The sequence below is a fragment of the Symphalangus syndactylus genome, chromosome 21 (genome assembly GCF_028878055.3).
Source record: "Symphalangus syndactylus isolate Jambi chromosome 21, NHGRI_mSymSyn1-v2.1_pri, whole genome shotgun sequence".
Lineage (NCBI taxonomy): Eukaryota > Metazoa > Chordata > Mammalia > Primates > Hylobatidae > Symphalangus > Symphalangus syndactylus.
This window is the reverse complement of record NC_072443.2, coordinates 36,131,229-36,151,823: the sequence shown is the minus strand read 5'-3', so window position 1 is coordinate 36,151,823 and position 20,595 is coordinate 36,131,229. Positions and strand designations below refer to the sequence as shown.

General features: G+C 37.7%; 2 protein-coding genes across 2 annotated transcripts in view; one reads left to right on the top strand and one right to left on the bottom strand.

Moving 5' to 3' along the window:
- Positions 1–20,595, bottom strand: part of CD200 (CD200 molecule) — a 256,287-nt gene that overhangs the window by 106,229 nt on the left and 129,463 nt on the right. The window lies entirely within an intron of this gene.
- SLC9C1 (solute carrier family 9 member C1) overlaps positions 1–20,595 on the top strand; it is a 181,683-nt gene that overhangs the window by 43,198 nt on the left and 117,890 nt on the right. The window contains 1 exon segment of the mRNA XM_055260281.2: positions 18,442–18,523. Within this exon segment, the coding sequence (XP_055116256.2) occupies positions 18,442–18,523 (82 nt within the window).

The following is a 20,595-nucleotide window of genomic DNA, read 5'->3' as shown; positions in this document are numbered from 1 at the left end:
GTGATTTAGCTATGATGGCAAGATTGGGGAGAGGAGGAACAACTGGCAACTTTTCTTCTCCCCATTCTAGCTTAGGAACTCCTACGTTTCTTCATACCCTAAAATAGGTTTATTACAAAGATCAAAGTAATTAAAACTTATCAATCATTTAAAATAGTACCTGGTATAAAATGTGCACTCAATAATGTTTTAATTATTTATTGCACTCAAGAGAAGTGAAAACTTTCTTATGATTGGCCCTATTGCCTTCTGTAACTTTCTGAGGCTCATTTAGTAATGCTATGAGCCAAAACATTTTAAAGCACTCTAAACAGTACCCTCAAACTCTGCTTAGCAGAAAATACAGGGCATAATTCTCCTACCGTGTGTCTGGGCAAGATAATTACAAGTATCTCTATAAGAAAATTTCTGTGCAGATATCACACAGCATCTGATGCTTTTGTCATCTGGGTTTTTTTTTTAACAAGAATTCCAAGTGTAAAAAGAGAAGTGGCAAGATAATCATTATGTGTCTACTTAAATAATACTCAGTCCAAATATTTAAAAAACTAATCTTTAAACTGCCTTTAAAATCAAAATTATCTAATATTGCATGACCTCTCCCTTCTGTCTATTTCTACATGCCCAAATAATCAAGATCAGTGTCATCACTATGCACCTGATCAGTGTGATGGCTAACCTTGCACACAGATCTAGGTTCTGAAATTTTTAGCTTAGCTGCTATTTGCTGCAGGGACATCAGCAAGTTTTTAATTTCCACCTCACCTCTTGTATCAGTTTCCTTACTCCAAAACAGACTTAATAGTATCAATGGTTTGCTGGTAAATATTTAACAAGTAACTTAAGTGTTGAGGTGAGAGAAACATTTTTTGTTTCTCATAATAATGCTTTGTGAAAGTAGTGTGCTAAGCCAGCCTAGCACACTACTTTCACAAAGCATTATTATGAGAAACAAAAAATGTACATAAAACACTTGGCACATTGTTTAGCATATAGCAATTGTACAATAAATACAAGCTCTGATGATGAAATTATAAGTGATGATATACTTTGCAGTAGTGTTTTAAAATAAAATTTTAGTAAGTGAAATCATTTAGTAAAATATCCTCACTAGAAGTAACTCCTTGAGAAGAAAGTAGCACCCCTTTTCTCAATTTAATCTAGCTGAACCCTACAGTTAATACTTACCCAGAGGCATTACAGTAAAGGGTTAAAAATACTAACATTGAAGACATACTGCCTTTTTAATTCTGTCTCTACTACTCATAAGTTATGTTATATTGGGAAAGTCACTGTGCCCTAGCTTCCCATCTGTGTAATTGTACAGTATTGGTAATTACCTCAGACAATTGCAGTGAAGATTAAATAAGCCTCGTATATTGTATTATAAGCCTGTTACATGTGTTAGCTCCTATTAATTTTAAACTATTAAACTAATTGAGTGGTCTTTTACCTAGAATGCAATTCACTTTAGATTGATTTAGGAACTTAATATTGATAAATATCAATTGAAAATAATCAATGATTGAAAAATATCAATGTCTGTGGAATTCTAGTCTTTACTATGATGAATAGTGGATATCAGACTTACTTTCCATAGTAAACAACTACAAAAATGTTTAAAATATATGAAGCAACTGATTTGGGGTATTGGATAAGGGACATTGCCTGGTTAGATCCTTCAGAGAAATGGAACACATAAGGAGAGTTCACATTCACTCTGATCTTTCTTCAAAAATGTTGCACAGAGAAGTGAAGGCCAAACAGGATGCAGTAAAGTTACTGGGCAGAAAATACCTATATGAGAGTTTAGGGCTACTTAAGTAGCTAGAATTTGGGGAGGCAAGGTATCATGGAGGGAAGAATTGTGTAGAAAAAGGAGCACCAGAAATTTAAATTTCCTTGGATCATTACTTCAATACTAATCAAAACAAGCAGAGATTTTGCAGGAGGAGCAGCAGAAAAGAGCTGCTTGGGAGCTTTTGGCTGAATGGATATTGTAAAGGCCACACAGCTCTGGCAGATACTTGAGTTCTGACTAGCCATGGTGTATAAACCTCACTGAAAACCACATAGGTTAAGTTGTGAATCCAGAAAGACCATGTCTTAGAAATAAGAATTATGCCCTAAAGAAATGTGTATTTTAGACCCATTTGAAGAAAGACTAGAATCATACCTTAGTAGGATAATGTGATCTGCCAGTAAATTAACTGCCTGACACAAAACTCGAAACTCTTTACAAGAAGAAAATGTAATCAAGACGCTCGAGAATGTAACATCCATAATATATAGCCTAAAATCTAATATTACTATGCATGTGAAGAAGCAGGAAAATGTGGTCTATTACTAAGGGAAAAAATTATTCAATAGAAACAACCCAAAGATGACACAGATGTTGGAACTAGCAAAACTTTAAAAAATATACTCAAGAATCTAAAGAAAAAATGGACATAGGAAATGAGGATATGGGATATTTCAGTGAAGAAATTGAAACTATAAAAAAATCCAAAGAAAAATTCTAGAAATAAGAAATATCCAAACTAAAAATTTTTGTTATCAGCTTCATGGCAGATTGGACTGTGCAGAAGAAAAAAAATAAGTTCTAAGTTAATATGTTCTACAAGAGTGAGAAAATATATGAAGCAAAAACTGATAAACCTAAAGGGAGAAATAGATAAATTATAATTGGACACTTTAATACTCCTCTATATAATCCAACAAATTATAGAACAACTAGACAGAAAATCAGCAAAGATATGAAAGAATTGATATCATCATCGACAAATAGGATCCAATTGATATTTATGGAAATTATATCAATTGATGCAGAAAAAGCATTTTACAAAATGTAAAATCCATTCATGATAAAAACTTCAAAACATAAGAATAGAAGGGAATTTTCTAATGTTGATAGAGAACATCTGTAAAAAGTCTATAGGTAACAACATAATTAATAGTGAAAGACTGTTTTCCCTTTAAGATTTGGAACAATGTAAAAATGTCTCCTTTTTCTTTTTGTAAAACTTTTATTTTAGGTTCAGGGATACATGTGCAGGTTTGTTATATGGGTAAATTGCATGGCATGGAAGTTTGATGTACAGATCATCCTTTTTTTTTAGATGGGTAAACTCATGTCACAGTGGTTTGTTGTACAGAATATTTCATATTCTGTACCAAGCCTAGTACCCAATAGTTATTTTTTTTTCTGATCCTCTCCCTTCTCCAATCCTCCACCTTCAAGTAGTCTCCACTATCTGTTATTCCCTTCTTTGTGTCCATATGTTCTCATCATTTAGCTCCCACTTATAAGTAAGAACATGCAGTATTTGGTTTTCTGTTCCTGCGTTAGTTTACTAAAGACAATGGCCTCCAGCTCTGTCCATTTTCCTGCAGGACATGATCTCATTCTTTTATGTGGCTGCATAATATTCTGATACGGTTTGGCTCTGTGTCCCTACCCAAATCTCATGTTGAATTGTAATTCCCAATGTTAGGGGAGGGACCTGGTGACTGGATCATGGGGGTGGATTTCCCCCTTACTGTTCTCATGATAGTGCGTGATTGCTCATGAGATCTGGCTGTTTAAAAATGTGCAGCACTTCCCCTTTGACTCTCTCTCTCTCCTGCTCTGCCATGTGAAGATTTTGCCTGCTTTTCCCCTTTGCCTTCTGCTATGATTGTAAGTTTCCTGAGTCCTCCCCAGCCATGCTTCCTGTACACCCTGCAGAATCATGAGCCAATTAAACCCTTCTTCTTTATAAATTACCCAGTCTGGCCGGGTGTGGTGGCTCATGCCTGTAATCTCAGCACTTTAGGAGGCTGAAGTGGGTGCATCACTTGAGGTCAGGAGTTTGAGACCAGCCCAGCCAACATGATGAAACCCTGTCTCTGCTAAAAATACGAATACCTGTAAAACTAAAAATAAAAATACAAATAGCCTGTGTGGTGGTGCGCACCTGTAGTCCCAGATACTCAGGAGACCGAGACATGAGAATCTCTTGAACCCTAAAGGTGGCTGCAGTGAGCCGAGATGCACTGTTGCACTCCAGCCTGGGCGACAGAGTGAGGCTCCATCTCAAAAACAAAAACAAAAACAAAAAAACCCAAAAAACAAACAAAAAAAAACCCACCCAAATCTCAGGTAGTTCTTGATAGCAATGTGAGACTGGACTAATACATATTCTGTGGTGTATATGTACATTTTCTTTATCCAATCTGCCATGGTGGGCATTTAGGTTAATTCCATATCTTTGCTATTTGTGAATAGTGCTGCAATGAGCATAGGCATGCAAGTGTCTTTATGGTAGAACAATTTATATTCTTTTGGGTATATATACACAGGAATGGGATTGCTGGGTCAAATGGTAATTCTGATTTTAGCTCTTTGAAGAATTGCCACACTGCTTTCCACAACAACTGAACTAACTTACACTCCCACTAACTGTGTAAGTGTTCAGTTTTCTCTACAGCCTTGCCAGCATCTGTTATTTTTTGACTTTTTAATAATAGCTATTCTGACTGGTTTGAGATGGTATCTCATAATGGTTTTGATTTGCATTACTCTAATGATCAATGATACTGAGCTTTTTAAAATATGCTTGTTAGCTGCCTGTATGTCTTCTTTTGAAAACTGTCTGCTCATGTCCTTTACCTACTTTTAATGGGGTTGTTTTCTTGTAAATTTGTTTAAGTTCCTTATAAATGCTGGATATTAGACCTTTGTCAGATGCATAGTTGGCAAATATTTTCTCCCATTCTGTAGGTTTTATATTTACTCTGTTGATAGTTTCTTTTGCTGTGCAGAAACTCTTATGTTTAATTAGATCAATTTTATCAAGTTTTGCTTTTGTTGTGATTGCTTTTGGCGTCTTTGTCATGAAATCTTTGCCACTATCTATGTCCAGCATGGTATTGCCTAGGTGTCTTCCAGAGTTTTTATAGATTTGAGTCTTACATTTAAGTCTTTAATCTATCTTGAGTTGATTTTCTTATGTAGTGTAAGGAAAGGGTCTAGGTTCTACCTTCTGTATATGGCTAGCTAGTTATCCCAAAACCATTTATTGAATAGGGAGTCCTTTCCCTATTGCTTCTTTTTGACAGCATTGTCAAAGATAAGATGGTTGTAGGTGTGCAGCCTTATTTCTGGGCCCTCTCTTCTACTCTGTTGGTATAAATGTCTGTTTTTGTACCAGTACCCACGCAGTTTTGATTACTGTAGCCCTGTTGGACATTCTGAAGTCAGGTAATGTGATGCCTCCAACTTTGTTCTTTCTGCTTAGTATTACCTTGGCTATTTGGGCTCTTTTTGGTTCCATATGAATTTTAAAATAGATTTTTCTAGCTCTGTGAATGTCATTGTTAGTTTGATAGGAATAGCATTCAATTTGTAAATTCTTTGGGGCAGTATGTCCATTTTAATGATATTGATTCTTCCTATCCATGAACGTGGATTATTTTCCATTCATTTGTGTCATCTCTGATCTCATTGGGCAGCATTTTGTAATTCTCATTGTAGAGATTTTTTACCTCACTGGTTAGCTATATTCTTAGGTATTATTTGGGCAATTATGAATGGGATTGAATTCCTGATTTGGCTCTTGGCTTGGTTGGGGGTGGTGCATAAGAATGCTGATGAATTTTGTATGATGATTTTGTATCCTGAAACTTTGCTGAAGCTGTTTACAAGTTGATGGAGATTTAGGCCAACTATGGGATTGTCTAGATACAGAATCATGTTATCTGCAAATAAGGATAATTTGACTTCTTTTCCTGTTTGGATGCACTTTATTTCTTTCTCTTGCCTGATTGACCTGGCCAGGACTTCCAATACTATATTGAGTAGGACTGGTGAGAGAGGGCATCCTTGTCTTGTGCCAGTATTCAAGAAGAATGCATCTAGCCTTTGCCTACTCAGTATGATATTGGCTGTGGGTTTGTCATAAAGGGCTCTTATTATTTTGAGGTATGGTCCTTCGATACCCAGTAGATTGAGAGTTTTTAACAGGAAGAGATGTTGAATTTTATCAAAGTCTTTTCTGCATCTATGGAGATCATTGTATAGTTTTTTTTAGCTTCTGATCAATCACATTTATTGATTTGCATATACTGAACCAACCTTGCATCCCAATCAAGCCTACTTGATTGTGGTGGCTTAGCTTTTCCATGTGCTGCTGGATATTGGTTTACTAGTATTTTCTTGAGGATTTTTGCATCAATGTTCATCAAGAATATTGGCCTCAAGTTTTCTTTTTTGTTGTTTCTCTGTCAGGTTTTGATATTAGGATGATGCTAGCCTCATAGAATGATTTGGGGAGGAGTTTTTCCTCCTCTGTTTTTTGGAATCGTTTAAGTAGAAATGGTACCAACTCTTCTTTGTGTATCTGGTAGAATTAGGCTGTGAATTTGTCTGGTCCATGGCTTTTTTTGGTTGGTCTATTTGTTACTGATTCAATTTGGGAACTCATTACTGGCCTGTTCAGGGAAACACTTTCTTCCTGGTTGAGGCTTGGAAAGATGTATGTGTCTAGGAACTTATCCATCTCTTCTAGGTTTTCTAGTTTGTGTGCATAGGGGTGTTCATAGTAGTCTCTGATGGTTATTTGTATTTTTGTGTGGTCAGTGGTAGCGTACACTTTGTCATTTCTAATTGGGCTTATTTGAATGTTCTCTTCTTTATTAGTCTAGCTAGAAGTTTTTCTGTCTTATTAATGTTTTCAAAAATAAAAAGAACCACTGCATCCATTGATCTTGTGAATGATTTTTGTGTGTGTGTGTTTTGATCTCCTCGGTTCAGCTCTGATTTTGGTTATTTCTTATCTTCTGCTAGCTTTGGGGTTGGTTTGCCTTTGCTTCTCTAGTTCTTTTAGTTGTGATTTTAGGTTGTTAATTTGAGAGCTTTCTTTTTGATTTGGGCATTTCGTGATATAAATTTCTCTCTTGACATTGCCTTAGCTGTGTCCCAGAAATTCTGGTATGTTGTCTTTTTGTTCATATTAGTTTTGAAGAACTTCTTGATTTCTGCCTTTATTTTATTATTTACCCAAAACTCATTAAGAAGCAGGTTGTTTAATTTCCATATAATTGGACAGTTTTGAGTAGTTTTTTAGCCTTAATTTCTGTTTTTATTGTGCTGTGATCTCAGAGTGTGTTCAGTATGATTTTTTTCTATTGCATTTGCTGAGGATTGTTTTATGTTTGATTGTGTTGTTGATTTTAGACTTTTTGCCATGTGGTGATGAGCAGAATGTACATTCTGTTGTTTTTTGATGGAGAATTCTATAGAGGTCCGTAAGGTCCATTTGGTCCAATGCTGTGTTCAGATCCTGAATATCTTTGTTCATTTTCTGCCTTAATGATATGTCTACTACTGTTTGTGGAGTGTGAAAGTCTCCCACTATTCTTGTGTGGGAGTATAAGTCTCTTTGTAGGTCTCTAAGAACTTGGTTTGTGAATCTCAGTGCTCCTCTGTTAGGTGCATTAATATTTAGTATAGTTAGGTCTTCTTATTGAATTGAACCCTTTACCATTATGTAATGCCCTTCTTTGTGTTTTTAAAAACTTTGTTGTTTTAAAGTCTGTTTTGTCTGCAAATAGGGTTGTTTAACTCCTGCTTTTTTTTGTTTTCCATTTGCTTGGAAAATATTTTATTTTGAGCCTATGGGTGTCCCTGCAGATGAGAGGGGTCTCTCGAAGACAGCACACCATTGGCTCTTGGTTCTTTATCCAGCTTGCTGCTCTCTATCTTTTAAATGGGGTATTTAACCCATTTATAGTCAAGGTTATTATTGATATGTGTGGATTTGATCTTGCCATTGTGTTGTTAGCTGGTTATTACGTCAGTTTGTTTGTATAGTTGCTTTATTGTGTCACTAGTCTGTGTATTTATGTGTGTTTTTGTGTTGGCTGTCAGCGATCTTTCCTTTCTATATTTAGTGCTTCTTTGCAGATCTCTTGTAAGGCAAGTCTGTTGGTAACCAACTCCTTCCGTATTTGCTTATCTGAAATAAAAAAAATTGTATTTCATGTTCACTTAGGAAGCTTAGTTTGCTGGATATGAAATTATTGGTTGAAGATTTTTTGTCTAAGAATGTTGAATATAAGCCCCCAGTCACTTCTGGCTTGTAGGATTTCTACTGAGAGATCCACTGTTAGCCTGGTGGAGTTCCTTTTGTAGGTGACCTGCCCTTTCTCTCTAGCTGCCTTTAATTTTCTTTTCTTCATTTTGACATTGTAAAATCTGATGATTGTGTGTCTTGGGGATGATCTTCTTGTATAGAAGCTTGCAAGGGTTCTCTGTATTTCCTGAATTTGACTGTAGGCCTCTCTAGCAAGTTTGGAGAAGTTTCATGAACAACTTTCTGAAATATGTCTTTTAAATTGTTTGCTTTCTCCTCATTCCTTGCAGGGATGCCAATAATTTGTAGTTTTACCTCTTTACGTAATCCCATATTTTTCAGAAGTTTTGTTTAACCTTTTTCATTCTTTTTTCATTTTTATCTGACTGTCTTATTTCATGGATCAAGCCTTCAAGTTCCAAGATTCTTTCCTCATCTTGGTTTATTCTGCTGTTAATACTGGAGATAACCTTGTGGAATTTTTGTAGTGTGCTTTTCAGCTCTATCAGATCAGATCTGTGTATCATTTTATTGTGATTCTTAGCTTCCTTGGATTGGTTTTGCCATTCTTCTGAATCTTGATGATATTCATTACTATCCACATTCTGAATTCTATTTCTGTTATCTCAGCCAACTCATCCTGGTTAAGAACCCATGTTGGAGAACTAGTGTGGTCATTTGGAGGACATAAGACACTCTGGCCATTTGAGTTAACAGAGTTCTTGCATTGGTTCTTTCTCATCTCTGTGTTTGGGTGTCCCTTTAACTGTGGTGCAGATTGAGTGCAGTCAGTAGACTTCTTTTCTGAATGTTTTCACTGGGCCAAGGCTTTGTGCAGAGTCTTTATTTGTAAATGACTTATTGTCTTTGGTTTCACAGGGCGGATATGTTAGTGAGGTATTTTTGGTATTGAAACTTTGGGGTATGAACCAGTAGGTGGTGGTTAGGTATTGTGGTCAGTTGGTGGGCTCTTGCTTGGTCACATGGCTCCCCTACATTTCCTCACAGTTGCAGCCATGCTGTCTGTCAATGCCCTGAACATGTGGTCTCCTTTCCTACTTGCGTGCTGGCTGTAGATCACAAATTGGCACTCCAAGGCTGCCTACCACAGCTCTTGTGTGATCTCACTGTTGCCTTCCCCAACTTGGGGGCAACAGTGGAAAGGACCTTAGCAGTGTTTGTGGATGAAGGTCTTTTGCCTGTCTGCTGGGGGCTCCACCCCAGAGAGATGCAGGTGAGTAATCATTCAGTGCAATTGTCCAGAATGCAGGATCTGTGTTGTAGGTCCAAGCTTAGTCAGGAGATATGGGTTTAAGGGCCCACATAACAGTCTGGTTACTTTTTCATAAGGATGCTGTGGTATGCTGGCAGTCATCTCCAGTCCCTAGTCTCCTCAGATTTTCCAGGACCTGAAGGTATCACTAGTGATGGCTGTGAAACAGAAAAATGGTGGCCTGCCCTCCCCCTCCCTTTGTGAGCTCCAGCCCAGGGAGGTACAGACATTTTGCCAGCCTGAACACACCAGCAGGAGGTGGCTGGAGTCTCCACTTGGTAGATCCCGCCTACTGCGGAGGAATGGGATCATGGACCCACTTAAAAAAGCAGTCTGGCCTATTTTCCCAAGGGCAGCAGTGCTTTGCTGGCAGTTCACTCCAGTCCCTGGTCACCTTGGACTCTCCAAAGCCTGAAGGCAACAATGGCTAAGGCTACTAAACAGCAAAGATGGCAGTCCACTCCACCTTCTGAGAGCTCCATCCCAGAGAGTTTTGAAATTGCTGCTGACCAGAAAACACCAGCAGGGGTGGCTGGAGACCCCAATCAGGATGTCCCACCCAGTGAGAAGGATCAAAATCAGGAACCTGCATAAAAAGGCATTCTGGCTGCTTTCTCATAGAGCATCTGTGCTGTTCTGGGGGTCTGCTTGAACCTCCAGTTGCTCCACACTCTCCAAAGCCTAAAGGCCACCATGCTTAAGTTGAGAAACAGCAAAGATGGTGGCCTACCTCTCCCTCTGGTAGCCCCATCCCAGGGAGGTTGGAAACTGCTGCTGACCAGAAAACACTGGTGGGGGTGGTCGTAGACTGCAGTCAGGAAATTCTGCCTGGTGAAGAGAACTAGGACCTGGGACCCATGTGAAAATGCAATCTGGCTGTTTATCCAAGAGCAGCTGCACTGTTCTGGGGGACCTTTCCAGTCCCTAGTCACCTCAGAATCCCTAGAGTTCAAAGGCAACAAAAGATGGTGGCCCATCCCTCCCACAGGGACCTCCATCCCAGGGAGGCTGGGAACCACTGCAACCCAGAAAACACTGGCTAGGGTGACTGGAGAGCCCAGCCTGCAGTCTGACATGCAGAGCTACATGGAATATTAGCAGAGCAGCCACTCATATGGAGCCCTGGACACTTTAGATACCTGGGCTTCCCAGCAAAAGTGGCAGCAATTTGAGCAAAGTTGGGGGTTAGACCCCTGTCCATACCTCTAGGAAAGGAGATGATTCAGGGGGCTGACCCAAGAGTTTCAAAGATCCATGGGAGAAGCATGGATACCCAGAATCACTCATTCACTCACCCGCCCAGAGAGGAGAAGCAGGATCATGGACCTGAGTAAAAAAGCAAGCCAGCTACTCTTCCATAGGGCAGCTGCACTAGAGGCAGCAATGGCTAAGGCTATGGAACAGCAAAGATGGTGGCTTGCACCTCCCTCTCAGAGCTTGGTCTCAGGGAGGTATAATGCTGCTACTGGTGGATGACTGAAGTTTCAAGCAGTGGGTCTTATCCTGGGGGATGCCATGGGAATGATGCCTGTAGACCATTGCTACTCAGGCCCCCTGGATCACCTCCTTTCCTAGAGTACGTTCAGGAGTCTAATCTCTGACTTTGCTGAAGTTGCAGCCACTTTTGCTGGGAACCCCAAGTATCTAAAGCACCTAGGGCTCCACGTGTGCCTGGATGGCTGCTCTGCTAAGACTCCATGTTAGACTGAAGGCCCTGATGGAGTCGGATCATGAGGGGATTTCCTGACCTGATGGTTGCAGAGATCCATGGGAGAAGAATGGGTGCCCGGAATCAGTCACTCACACATCACTTCCCTGTGTAGGGGAGGCTCCCCTGACTCTGTGTCACTCCTAGGTGGGTGGTCATCCTGCCTTGATTTTTCTTGTTCTCTGTGGGTCAAGTTTTTTGCTTTATGAATCCCAATGTGTGTACCTGGATGTTCCAGCTGAAAATGCTGTATTTACTCACCCCTTCTATTTCTCTCCATGATAGAGGTGCATACTAGCTGCTTCTAGCCAGCTATCTTGGTCAGTTTCCCAATCTTGTTCTTTTTATGACTGCATAGTATTCCATGGTGTATATGTACCACATTTTCTTTACCTAGTCTACAATTGTGGGCATTTTGCTTGATTTCATGTATTTACTCTTGTGAATAGTGCTGTGATGAACATACACATGCATAAGTCTTTATAGTAGAACAATTTATATTCTCTTAGATATATACCCAATAATGGGATTGCTGGGTCGAATTGTAGTTCCAAGTTCTTTGAGAAGTCACCAAACTGCTTTCCACTGTGGCTGCCCTAATTTACATTTCCACCAGCAGTATATAACTGTCCCTTTTTCTCTGCCAGCACCTGTTATTTCTTGACTTTTTAGTAATAGCCAGTCTGACTGGTGTGAGGTGGCATCTCATTGTGGTTTTGATTTGCACTTCTCTGGTGATAGCAATTTTCACATGTTTCATGTGTGTGTTGGCCATCTATGTGTCTACGTTCTTCTTTTTTGAGTTGTAAAAAACCATAGAAACAACAGGTGCTGGAGAGGATGTGGAGAAATAGGAACACTTTTGCACTGTTGGTGGGACTGTAAACTAGTTCAACCATTGTGGAAGTCGGTGTGGTGATTCCTCAGGGATCTAGAACTAGAAATACCATTTGACCCAGCCATCCCATTACTGGGTATATACCCAAAGGATTATAATACATGCTGCTATAAAGACACATGCACACGTATGTTTATTGCGGCACTATTCACAATAGCAAAGACTTGGAACCAACTCAAATGTCCAACAATGATAGACTGGATTAAGAAAATGTGGCACATATACACAGTGGAATACTATGCAGCCGTAAAAAGGGATGAGTTCGTGTCCTTTGCATGGACATGGATGAAGCTGGAAACCATCATTCTCAGCAAACTATTGCAAGGACAAAAAACCAAACACCGTATGTTCTCACTCATAGGTGGGAATTGAACAATGAGAACACATGGACACAGGAAGGGGAACATCACACACTGGGGCCTGTTATGGGGTGGGGGGAGGGGGGAGGGATAGCATTAGGAGATATACCTAATGCTAAATGACGAGTTAATGGGTGCAGCACACCAACATGGCACATGTATACATATGTAACAAACCTGCACATTGTGCACATGTACCCTAAAACCTAAAGTATAATAAAAAGAAAACCATAGAAAACCTCAATGAAACCAGAAGTTGGTTATTTGAAACAATAAATAAGATCGATAGGTTGCTAGCTAGACTAATATAGAATAAAAGAGACTATCCAAATAAACACAATCAGAAATGACTTAGAAGACATTACCACCAACCCCACAGAAATACAAGAATCCCTCAGAAACTGTTGTGAACACCTCTGCACACAAACTAGAAAATCTACAAGAAATAGACAAATTATTGGAAACAACAAACTCCCAAGATTAAACCAGGAATAAATTGAAACCCTGAACAGACCAATAACAAGTTCCAAAATTGATTCTGCATCTAATAACCTACCAACCAGAAAAAGCTGAAACAAATTCATAGCTGAATTGTACTATATAGATAAAGAGCTGGTACCATTTCTACTAAAACTGTTCCAAAAAATTGAGAATAGACTCCTCTCCAACTTATACTATGAGGCCAGCATCATCCTAATACCAAAACCTGGCAGAGCTAGCAGAGACACAACAGAAAAATAAAACTTCGGGCCAATATCCTTGAAGAATATAGATGCAAAAATCCTCAACAAAATACTGACAAACCCAATCCAGCAACAAATCAAAAAGCTAATCTACCCATGATCTAGTAGGCTTTATCCTTTGGATGTCAGGTAGATTCAATACATACAAGTAAGTAAATGTGATTCATCACATAAACAGAACTAAAAACTAGAATCGTGATTACTTCAATAGATGCAGAAAAGGCTTTTGATGAAATCCAACATTACTTCATGTTCAAAACCCTTAAAAATCTAGACGTTGAAGGAAGATACCTCAAAATGAGAAGAGCCCTCTATGACAAGTCCACAGCCAACATCATACAGAATCAGCAAAAGCTGGAAGCATTCCCCTTGAGAGCTGGAACAAGACAAGGATGCCCATTTTCACCATTCCTATTCAACACAGTTCTGAGAGTCCTAGGCAGAGCAGTCAGGCAAGAGAAAGAAATAAAAGGCACCTAAATAAGTAGAGATTAAGTAAAACTATCTCTATATGCAGAAGATATGATTTTATACATAGAAAACTTTTTGTGAAATAGAGTTTGAAGAAAACTACTTTAATCTGATAGAGGGGATTTATTTAAAAAGAAAAAGTTAAAAACTTAATGATAAGTGACACTTAATGGTTGAATACTGAATACTTTCTCATAAGTTTCAAATAAGGGCAAATATATCTGCTTTCTTCATTTTTGTGGAACATTATGCTCAATGTCCTACCTCAGGCAATAGGGAGAAAAAAGGCACACAAATTGGTAGATACTAAATAACCAGTAGAACTAATAAGTGAATTTAGCAAAATCATGAAATTCATGTTCAGTATACAAAACTAAATTATATTTTTATATACTAGCAACAAACAAACAGAAAAATGAAGTAAAGAACATAATAATAGCATCAAAAACATGTCATAGCAACAAAAATAATGAAATACATATGTATCAGTTATCATTATCTATGGCTATGTAAAAAATTATCCCAAAATTCAGTGGCTTGAAATAAGAAACATTTATTATCTCAGTTTCTGTGAGTCAGGAGTGTGAGTTTAAATTAACTGAGTGCCTCTGATTGTTTCTCTCATAAACTTGCATTTAAGCATAAATTGGGAGTGCAGCCATCAAAATGCTCAACTGGGGCTAGAGAATCTGCTTCTAAGCTGATTGTGTGGTTTTGTTGACAAGATTCAGTTGTTTGAAGGCAGTGAACTAAGGGCTTTAGTTTCTCGTTGACTCTTGGCCAGAAGCCTCCTTGTCATTTGGACCTCTCCATAGGTCAGCTTGCAATATGGTAGCTGGCTACTCTCAGAATGAATAAGCAAGAGAGCTAGAGAGAGCAAACCCTCAAGACAGAAGCCACGGTCTTTTTACAACCTAATTTTGAAAGTCACTTCCCATTACTTCTTCATATTCTATTTATTAGAAGTGAGTCAATATGTCTAGTCCATATTTAAGATGACTAAGTGTCTAATATCAACAGTATATTTCAGCGTGTGAGATACACACACACACACACACACACACTCAGAGTAAACTGAGTACCACTTTACATTTTCTCTTCCAGAGTGAGATGTATGCAGTATGTGGCCATGTTTGCTAACATACTCATTCTTGACAAAATTCTGATATTATAAAATGTATATGGTTAATATTTGGGCTTGTGACCTGACTTCTAAGAGCTGCTTCTATCACAGAATTAGGCATTCACTTAACAAAGTAGGAATTTGAGCACAACCTTGTCCACAAGACATTTTAAATATCCACTTAGCCCGGTGTAGTTAGTAGGTGGATGGACGCCACTTTCATAAGTTGAGCTTGAGCTCACAACTCAATTGTGCAGCTTAATATGCTGAGTAGGGACGCTCCCCTATGGGTTGTCTTTATATCACCATCTTTCTAAGCCCAGAGATGTCATAAGTGACAAGAAAAGTGATAAAATTGAGAAATGGGTGTCACTGCTTCATTTGGAACACGTTATTAACTATGGTTGAAAGATCAAATAAAATAGTAGTTTTATATTTCAACACAAATTGCTATAAGCAGTCCTTGATGTTTTTTTGATGGTATCAGCTGGACAGCCTCAAATCTAAGAGGGCTTTCCACCCTAGATATAAAATAGATGTTGCCTATTGCTGTGCTTATAAATGAAAAAGGAAGTTGAGGACACTTTTGCAAATGCCAGAATGTAAGATTCATTCAGTGTGCTCCCTGGGCCTCTAATGCATGCATTGACAGGATTTGCTTATTTTCTAAAATTAGCTTCATTCAATATTTATTATTCTCGTTTTCCTCTCTGAGAATGAACTCTGTATAAAATAAGCTTCTGCCTATTTGCATTTATCCTCCAAACCCAATCTAACAGGATGTGTTCATTTTAAAAACAAGAGGGGAAAAGACCAGAGTTTTCAGGAGAAAACTGGAGGAACATGGGGACGAAACCTCAGAAAGCAGCTATTCTCAGCAGCTTCCTGGTTAACAACCTTGATGCTGCCTCTAGTCTTTGTCTGTATTCTTCTGCATTTAACCTTCGGATTGTAAGCCTTTTCTGGCAAGCTTTTCTTCTTTTTTTTTAAGCTCTTTTCCTGAAACTTTCTATGAATGGCTATGGCACCATTAATGCTGCTGAATATCTTTAAACTCTTAGCACAGGCAAGTGTGTAGCTTAAGGCCACTACTGGTGAGGAAACCAGGTGTTCTCTGTGCCTTTTTTCTTTCTGTGAAGTAGTTTAAGGACATCTAAAAAATTAGATTTTAAAAAGTTATCATTTTGGTACAACACCGTGTGCATATACACTTGGAAGCTTAAAAAGGTGTTTTGTCTGGAACTTAGAATAAGCTCTAAATCTAGTAGGGCAGACTTTCTAACATACCTAGTTTTATTTATTGGCTTTGCTGGAGTATGATAGGAAAATGACGACTCTTTACTCAGCTCTGGTATTGCTCATAACTTACCAAGAAGCTAATACTAAACTTGGAAAATTGTTTAAGTACATTTTATCAAGCAGTCTGGGTTTTGTTTTTTAATATAGTTTTTAATGGATATCTGAAAACTGAAGGAAACTTTAAAGGTTTTTTAATGGTGCAGGTGAAGGTGCCAGTTGCTATTTGGTATCACACTCTACAAAAGCTTAATTACTTTACTTGATGCTGGTTGCTAAGCAGTGATTGTACAGAACATAAGCCTACTGGGTGCCTTTACAAGCCAGAGGCTGATGCCGCACTCTTGATGTCATGTGAGGAAATAATGCACATGCTCTAATTGCTCACCAGGAAATAAACCTAGAAACAGAAAATGAAGAACAAAAAGGTTGCTTGAAATAAAACATGATCAACATGACCGTACTTTGAAACATTTCAGGAAGGTTGCTTCTTGTCAAACTTGCCTGGCAGAGTTTGTTCAAAACTTGTATTTAATAAATGAACACCTGACTTACAAAAAAAAAAAAAGATGACTAAGTATCGAGAGATGGATACCTTTGAGAGCCAACTTAGAGGCTTCTTTCCAAAATATGCAAAACTTGTGCACTGAAAACAACATGGCATTGTTGAGGTAAATTTTTAAAAACCTACATAAAATATGTATTCCAATCATGGATTTGAAGACTTGGAATTATTAGGATGTCACTATACTCATTGCAATTCCAATCTCAGAAGATTTTGGAAATAGATACCCAAAATCTAAACTCCATATAGAAATACAGAAGACTGAGGATAGCCCTAATAATTTTGAAAAGGAAGAACCAAATTTAAGGACTTATACTATCTGATATCAGGACTGACTATAAAAATACAGTAATTCAGTAGCATGCTGGCATAAGAATAAAAAAAAGATGAATGGAGTATAATAAAGAATTCAAAAACTCACATTTATATGGCGAATTGGTTTTTGACACAGATTCTGAAACAGTTCAATGAGAGAAAAAATATTTTTTTCAATAAATGGTGCTGAACTACTGGATTTACTTAGAAAAAAAAAAGAAAAACTCTATTTTTACCTCACACCATACCTAAAACTGATTTGAGATGGACCATAGACTTAAATATAAAATCAAAAACTCTAAAATTTTTTGAAGAAAATACAATGGTAACCCAATTTTAAAAAAATGTACAAAATATTTGAACAGACACTTCTTCAAAAAGAAAGATGTGTACTAATATGCATGTTAAAAGTATTCAATGTTACTACTCTAAGGAAATGCAAATTAAAATCACAGTGAGACATGTCATATGCTATTTAATTTATATGAAGATTTTAGAATTGGCAATTCTTATCTACAGAAGTAGAAATCAAAATACTAGCTGCCTCTCATTGGTGAAGGACTGATTAGGAAGGAGCATTAGAGAAATTTTGGGGATGTGAGATATTTTGCATCTTGATAGGATTGAGAGTTTTATGAGTAGATATGCACTGTCAAAATTGACAAAATGGTACTTGAGTACATTTCAATGTATGTACATTATACCTCAGATTTCATTATTACCAGTGCTTGGGCTGCACCCTTGAAGAATTAGATCAGAATATTCAGTGGGGACCTCCTGGGTACCAATATTTTAAAGTTTCCCTTATGATTCTAATGTGCAACTTTGGGAGCCTCTGGTGTGGTTTCATGCTCTATCCCTAATTCCATCTGTGGGTATAGAACAGAAGACTAGCTAGGGCTAAACATAAATTCTGGAAGTTAGAATTCCATAAATCCCCAGAAATGTGTAGCCTCAGATTGAAAAGTGTTAGTTCATTTGTCTATCAAGACTGACTTGAGATACAAGTAGATAAAGATATCAAGTGGCACCAAAGACATTTATTACTCCTTCTTCCTGACAGTGAAAGGGTACCAGTGAGGCAAAGTGTGAGGTGGAGAAAACATATCAAGGGGCTTGAGTTGTTCTCCTTTCCCGGGTAAGGAGAATTGTTTGATGCAGATATGCTGTTAATGTTGAATAGAGAACGGTGTGGCCATGCACAGCCAGGTGTGTATAGTGGATAAGGATTGATAAAATATAAGTGTATTCTCAGCTACCAGGAAGTGCAACAGTGGAAGTCAAAGATAAATATTCCTTCCCAATGTCTGTATTAAGTATTGATTTACTTGTCAAAACTTGTGTCCTAATTTTGGTTTGGTACAAAACATGGATGAATTACATGCAGGAAGATAAAGAATACCCAGAGTGCTTTCATCATGTCTTAGATTAATTCCTCCCCTGCCATGAGCATCTATTAACACAGTACAACCTAGCTTAATTTATATTGGAAAATAGCTTAATTTATATTGGTAAATATAGGCTATATTATATGAAATTGCCATGAATACTTACTTTGTGTTTTTTTCAATTCTAGGTATTATTTCATGGAGTGTTAGTGTGCCTAATAACCCTTGTTGTCAATAGATTTATTTTGCCAGTGGCAGTTACTATACTAGGTAAGCCCTAACAATTACCATTCCTGTGGAGAGAAAAATATTCTAAGTATGGTAAAGAAGTGCTAATAATAAAGGAAGAATCCATATACAGCCTAGGCAACATAGTGAGACCCCCATCTCTACAAAAAGTTTAAAAATTAGCCAGGTGTGGCGGTGCACACCTGTTGTCCTAGCTATTTGGAAGGCTGATTGGGGAGGATCGCTGGAACCCAGGAGGCTGATGCTGCAGTGAGGCAAGATCACACCACTGCACTCCACCCTGGGCAAGAGAGCAAGACCCTGTCTCAAAAAAAAAAAGAATCCATATAAATTATATAAATACAAGTCAGTGGTGCCTAATTTTTTTCAAATTTTATTTTACATGTGCAGGTTTGTTACATGGGTATACTGTGTGATGCTGAGGTTTGAGGTACAGGTCTCATCACCAAGGTAGTGACCACAGTACCCAAAAGGTAGCTTTGCAACTCACATCCCATTTCTCTTTCCCCACTCTAGTACTCCCTGGTGTCCACTGTTCGCATCTCTATGTTCATGTGTACTCAATATTTAGCTCCCACAAAAGGTATTGGATTTTCGCTCCTGCATTAATTCACTTAGGATAGTGGACTCTGGCTTTATCCATGTTGTGGCAAAGGGCATAATCTTGTTCTTTTTTATGGCTGCGTAGTATTCAATGATGTATCTATAGCACATTTTCTTTATCCATTCCACCACTGATGGACACTTAGGTTGATTCCATCTCTTTGCTATTGTGAATAATGCTGTGATGAACATACAAGTGAATGTATCTTTTTTGTAGAATGATTTATTTTCCTTTGGCTATCTTCGGGTGGCTAGCTTGAATGGTAGTTCTGTTTATAGTTATTTGAGAAATCTCCAAACTGCTTTCCACAGTGGCTGAACTAATTTACATTCTCCTTTCTCACCAACAGTATATGTGTTCCCTTTTCCCCACAGCCTTGCCAGCATCTGTTATTTTTTGACTTTTTAATAATAACCATTCTGACTGGTGTGAGATGGTATCTTATTGTGATTTTGATTTGCGTTTCTTTTATGATTAGTGATGATGAGCATTATTTCACGTGTTTTGTTGGCCACTTGTATGCCTTCTTTCGAGAAGTGTCTGTTCATGTACTTTGCCCATTAAGATTTTTTTTGTTTTAATTTTTGTGGATACATAGTAGTTGTATATATTTATGGGGTGCATGAGCTATTTTGATACGGGTATAGAATGTGTAATAATCAATTACGGTAAATGGAGTATCCATCACCTCAAGTGTTTATCCTTTGTGTTACAAACAATCCAATTATACACTTTTAGTTATTTTTAAATGCACAATTACTTATTCTTGACTATAGTCACCCTATCGTGCTATCAAATGCCAGATCTTTTTCATTCTTTCTATTTTTTGAACACATTAACCACCCAAATTTCCCCTTACCTCCCCACTACTCCTCACAGGCTCTGGTTAATCATCATTCTACTCTCTATCTCCATAAGTTCAATTGTTTTAATTTTTAGCTCCCACAAATAAGTGAGAACATGCAAAGTTTTTCCTTCTGTGCCTGGCTTATTTCACTTAACATGACCTCCAGTTCCATCCATGCTGTTGCAAATGACAGGATCTCATTCTTTTTAATAGCTTAATGGTATGCCATTGTGTATATGTATAATATTTTCTTTATCCATTCATCTGCTGATGGACACTTAACCTTTGCCAATTTTTAAATGGGATTGTTTTTTGCCTGTTGCTTTAAGTTCCTTGTAGATTCTGGATATGAGACCTTCGTTAGATGTATAGTTTGCTAATATATTCTCCCATTTTATAGGTTGTCTGTTTACTCTATTAATAGTTTCTTTTGCTTTGCAGAAACTCTCTAGTTTAATTAGCTGTCGCTTGTCAATTTTTGTTTTGTTACAGTTTTGGGGGGGACTTAGCCAAAAATTATTTCTCGAGGCTGGTGTGGAAAAAGTTATTTCCTAGGTTTTCTTCTAGGACTTTTATAGTTTGAGGTCTTACATTTAAATATTTAATCCATCTTGAGTTAATTTTTGTATATAGTGAAAGGTA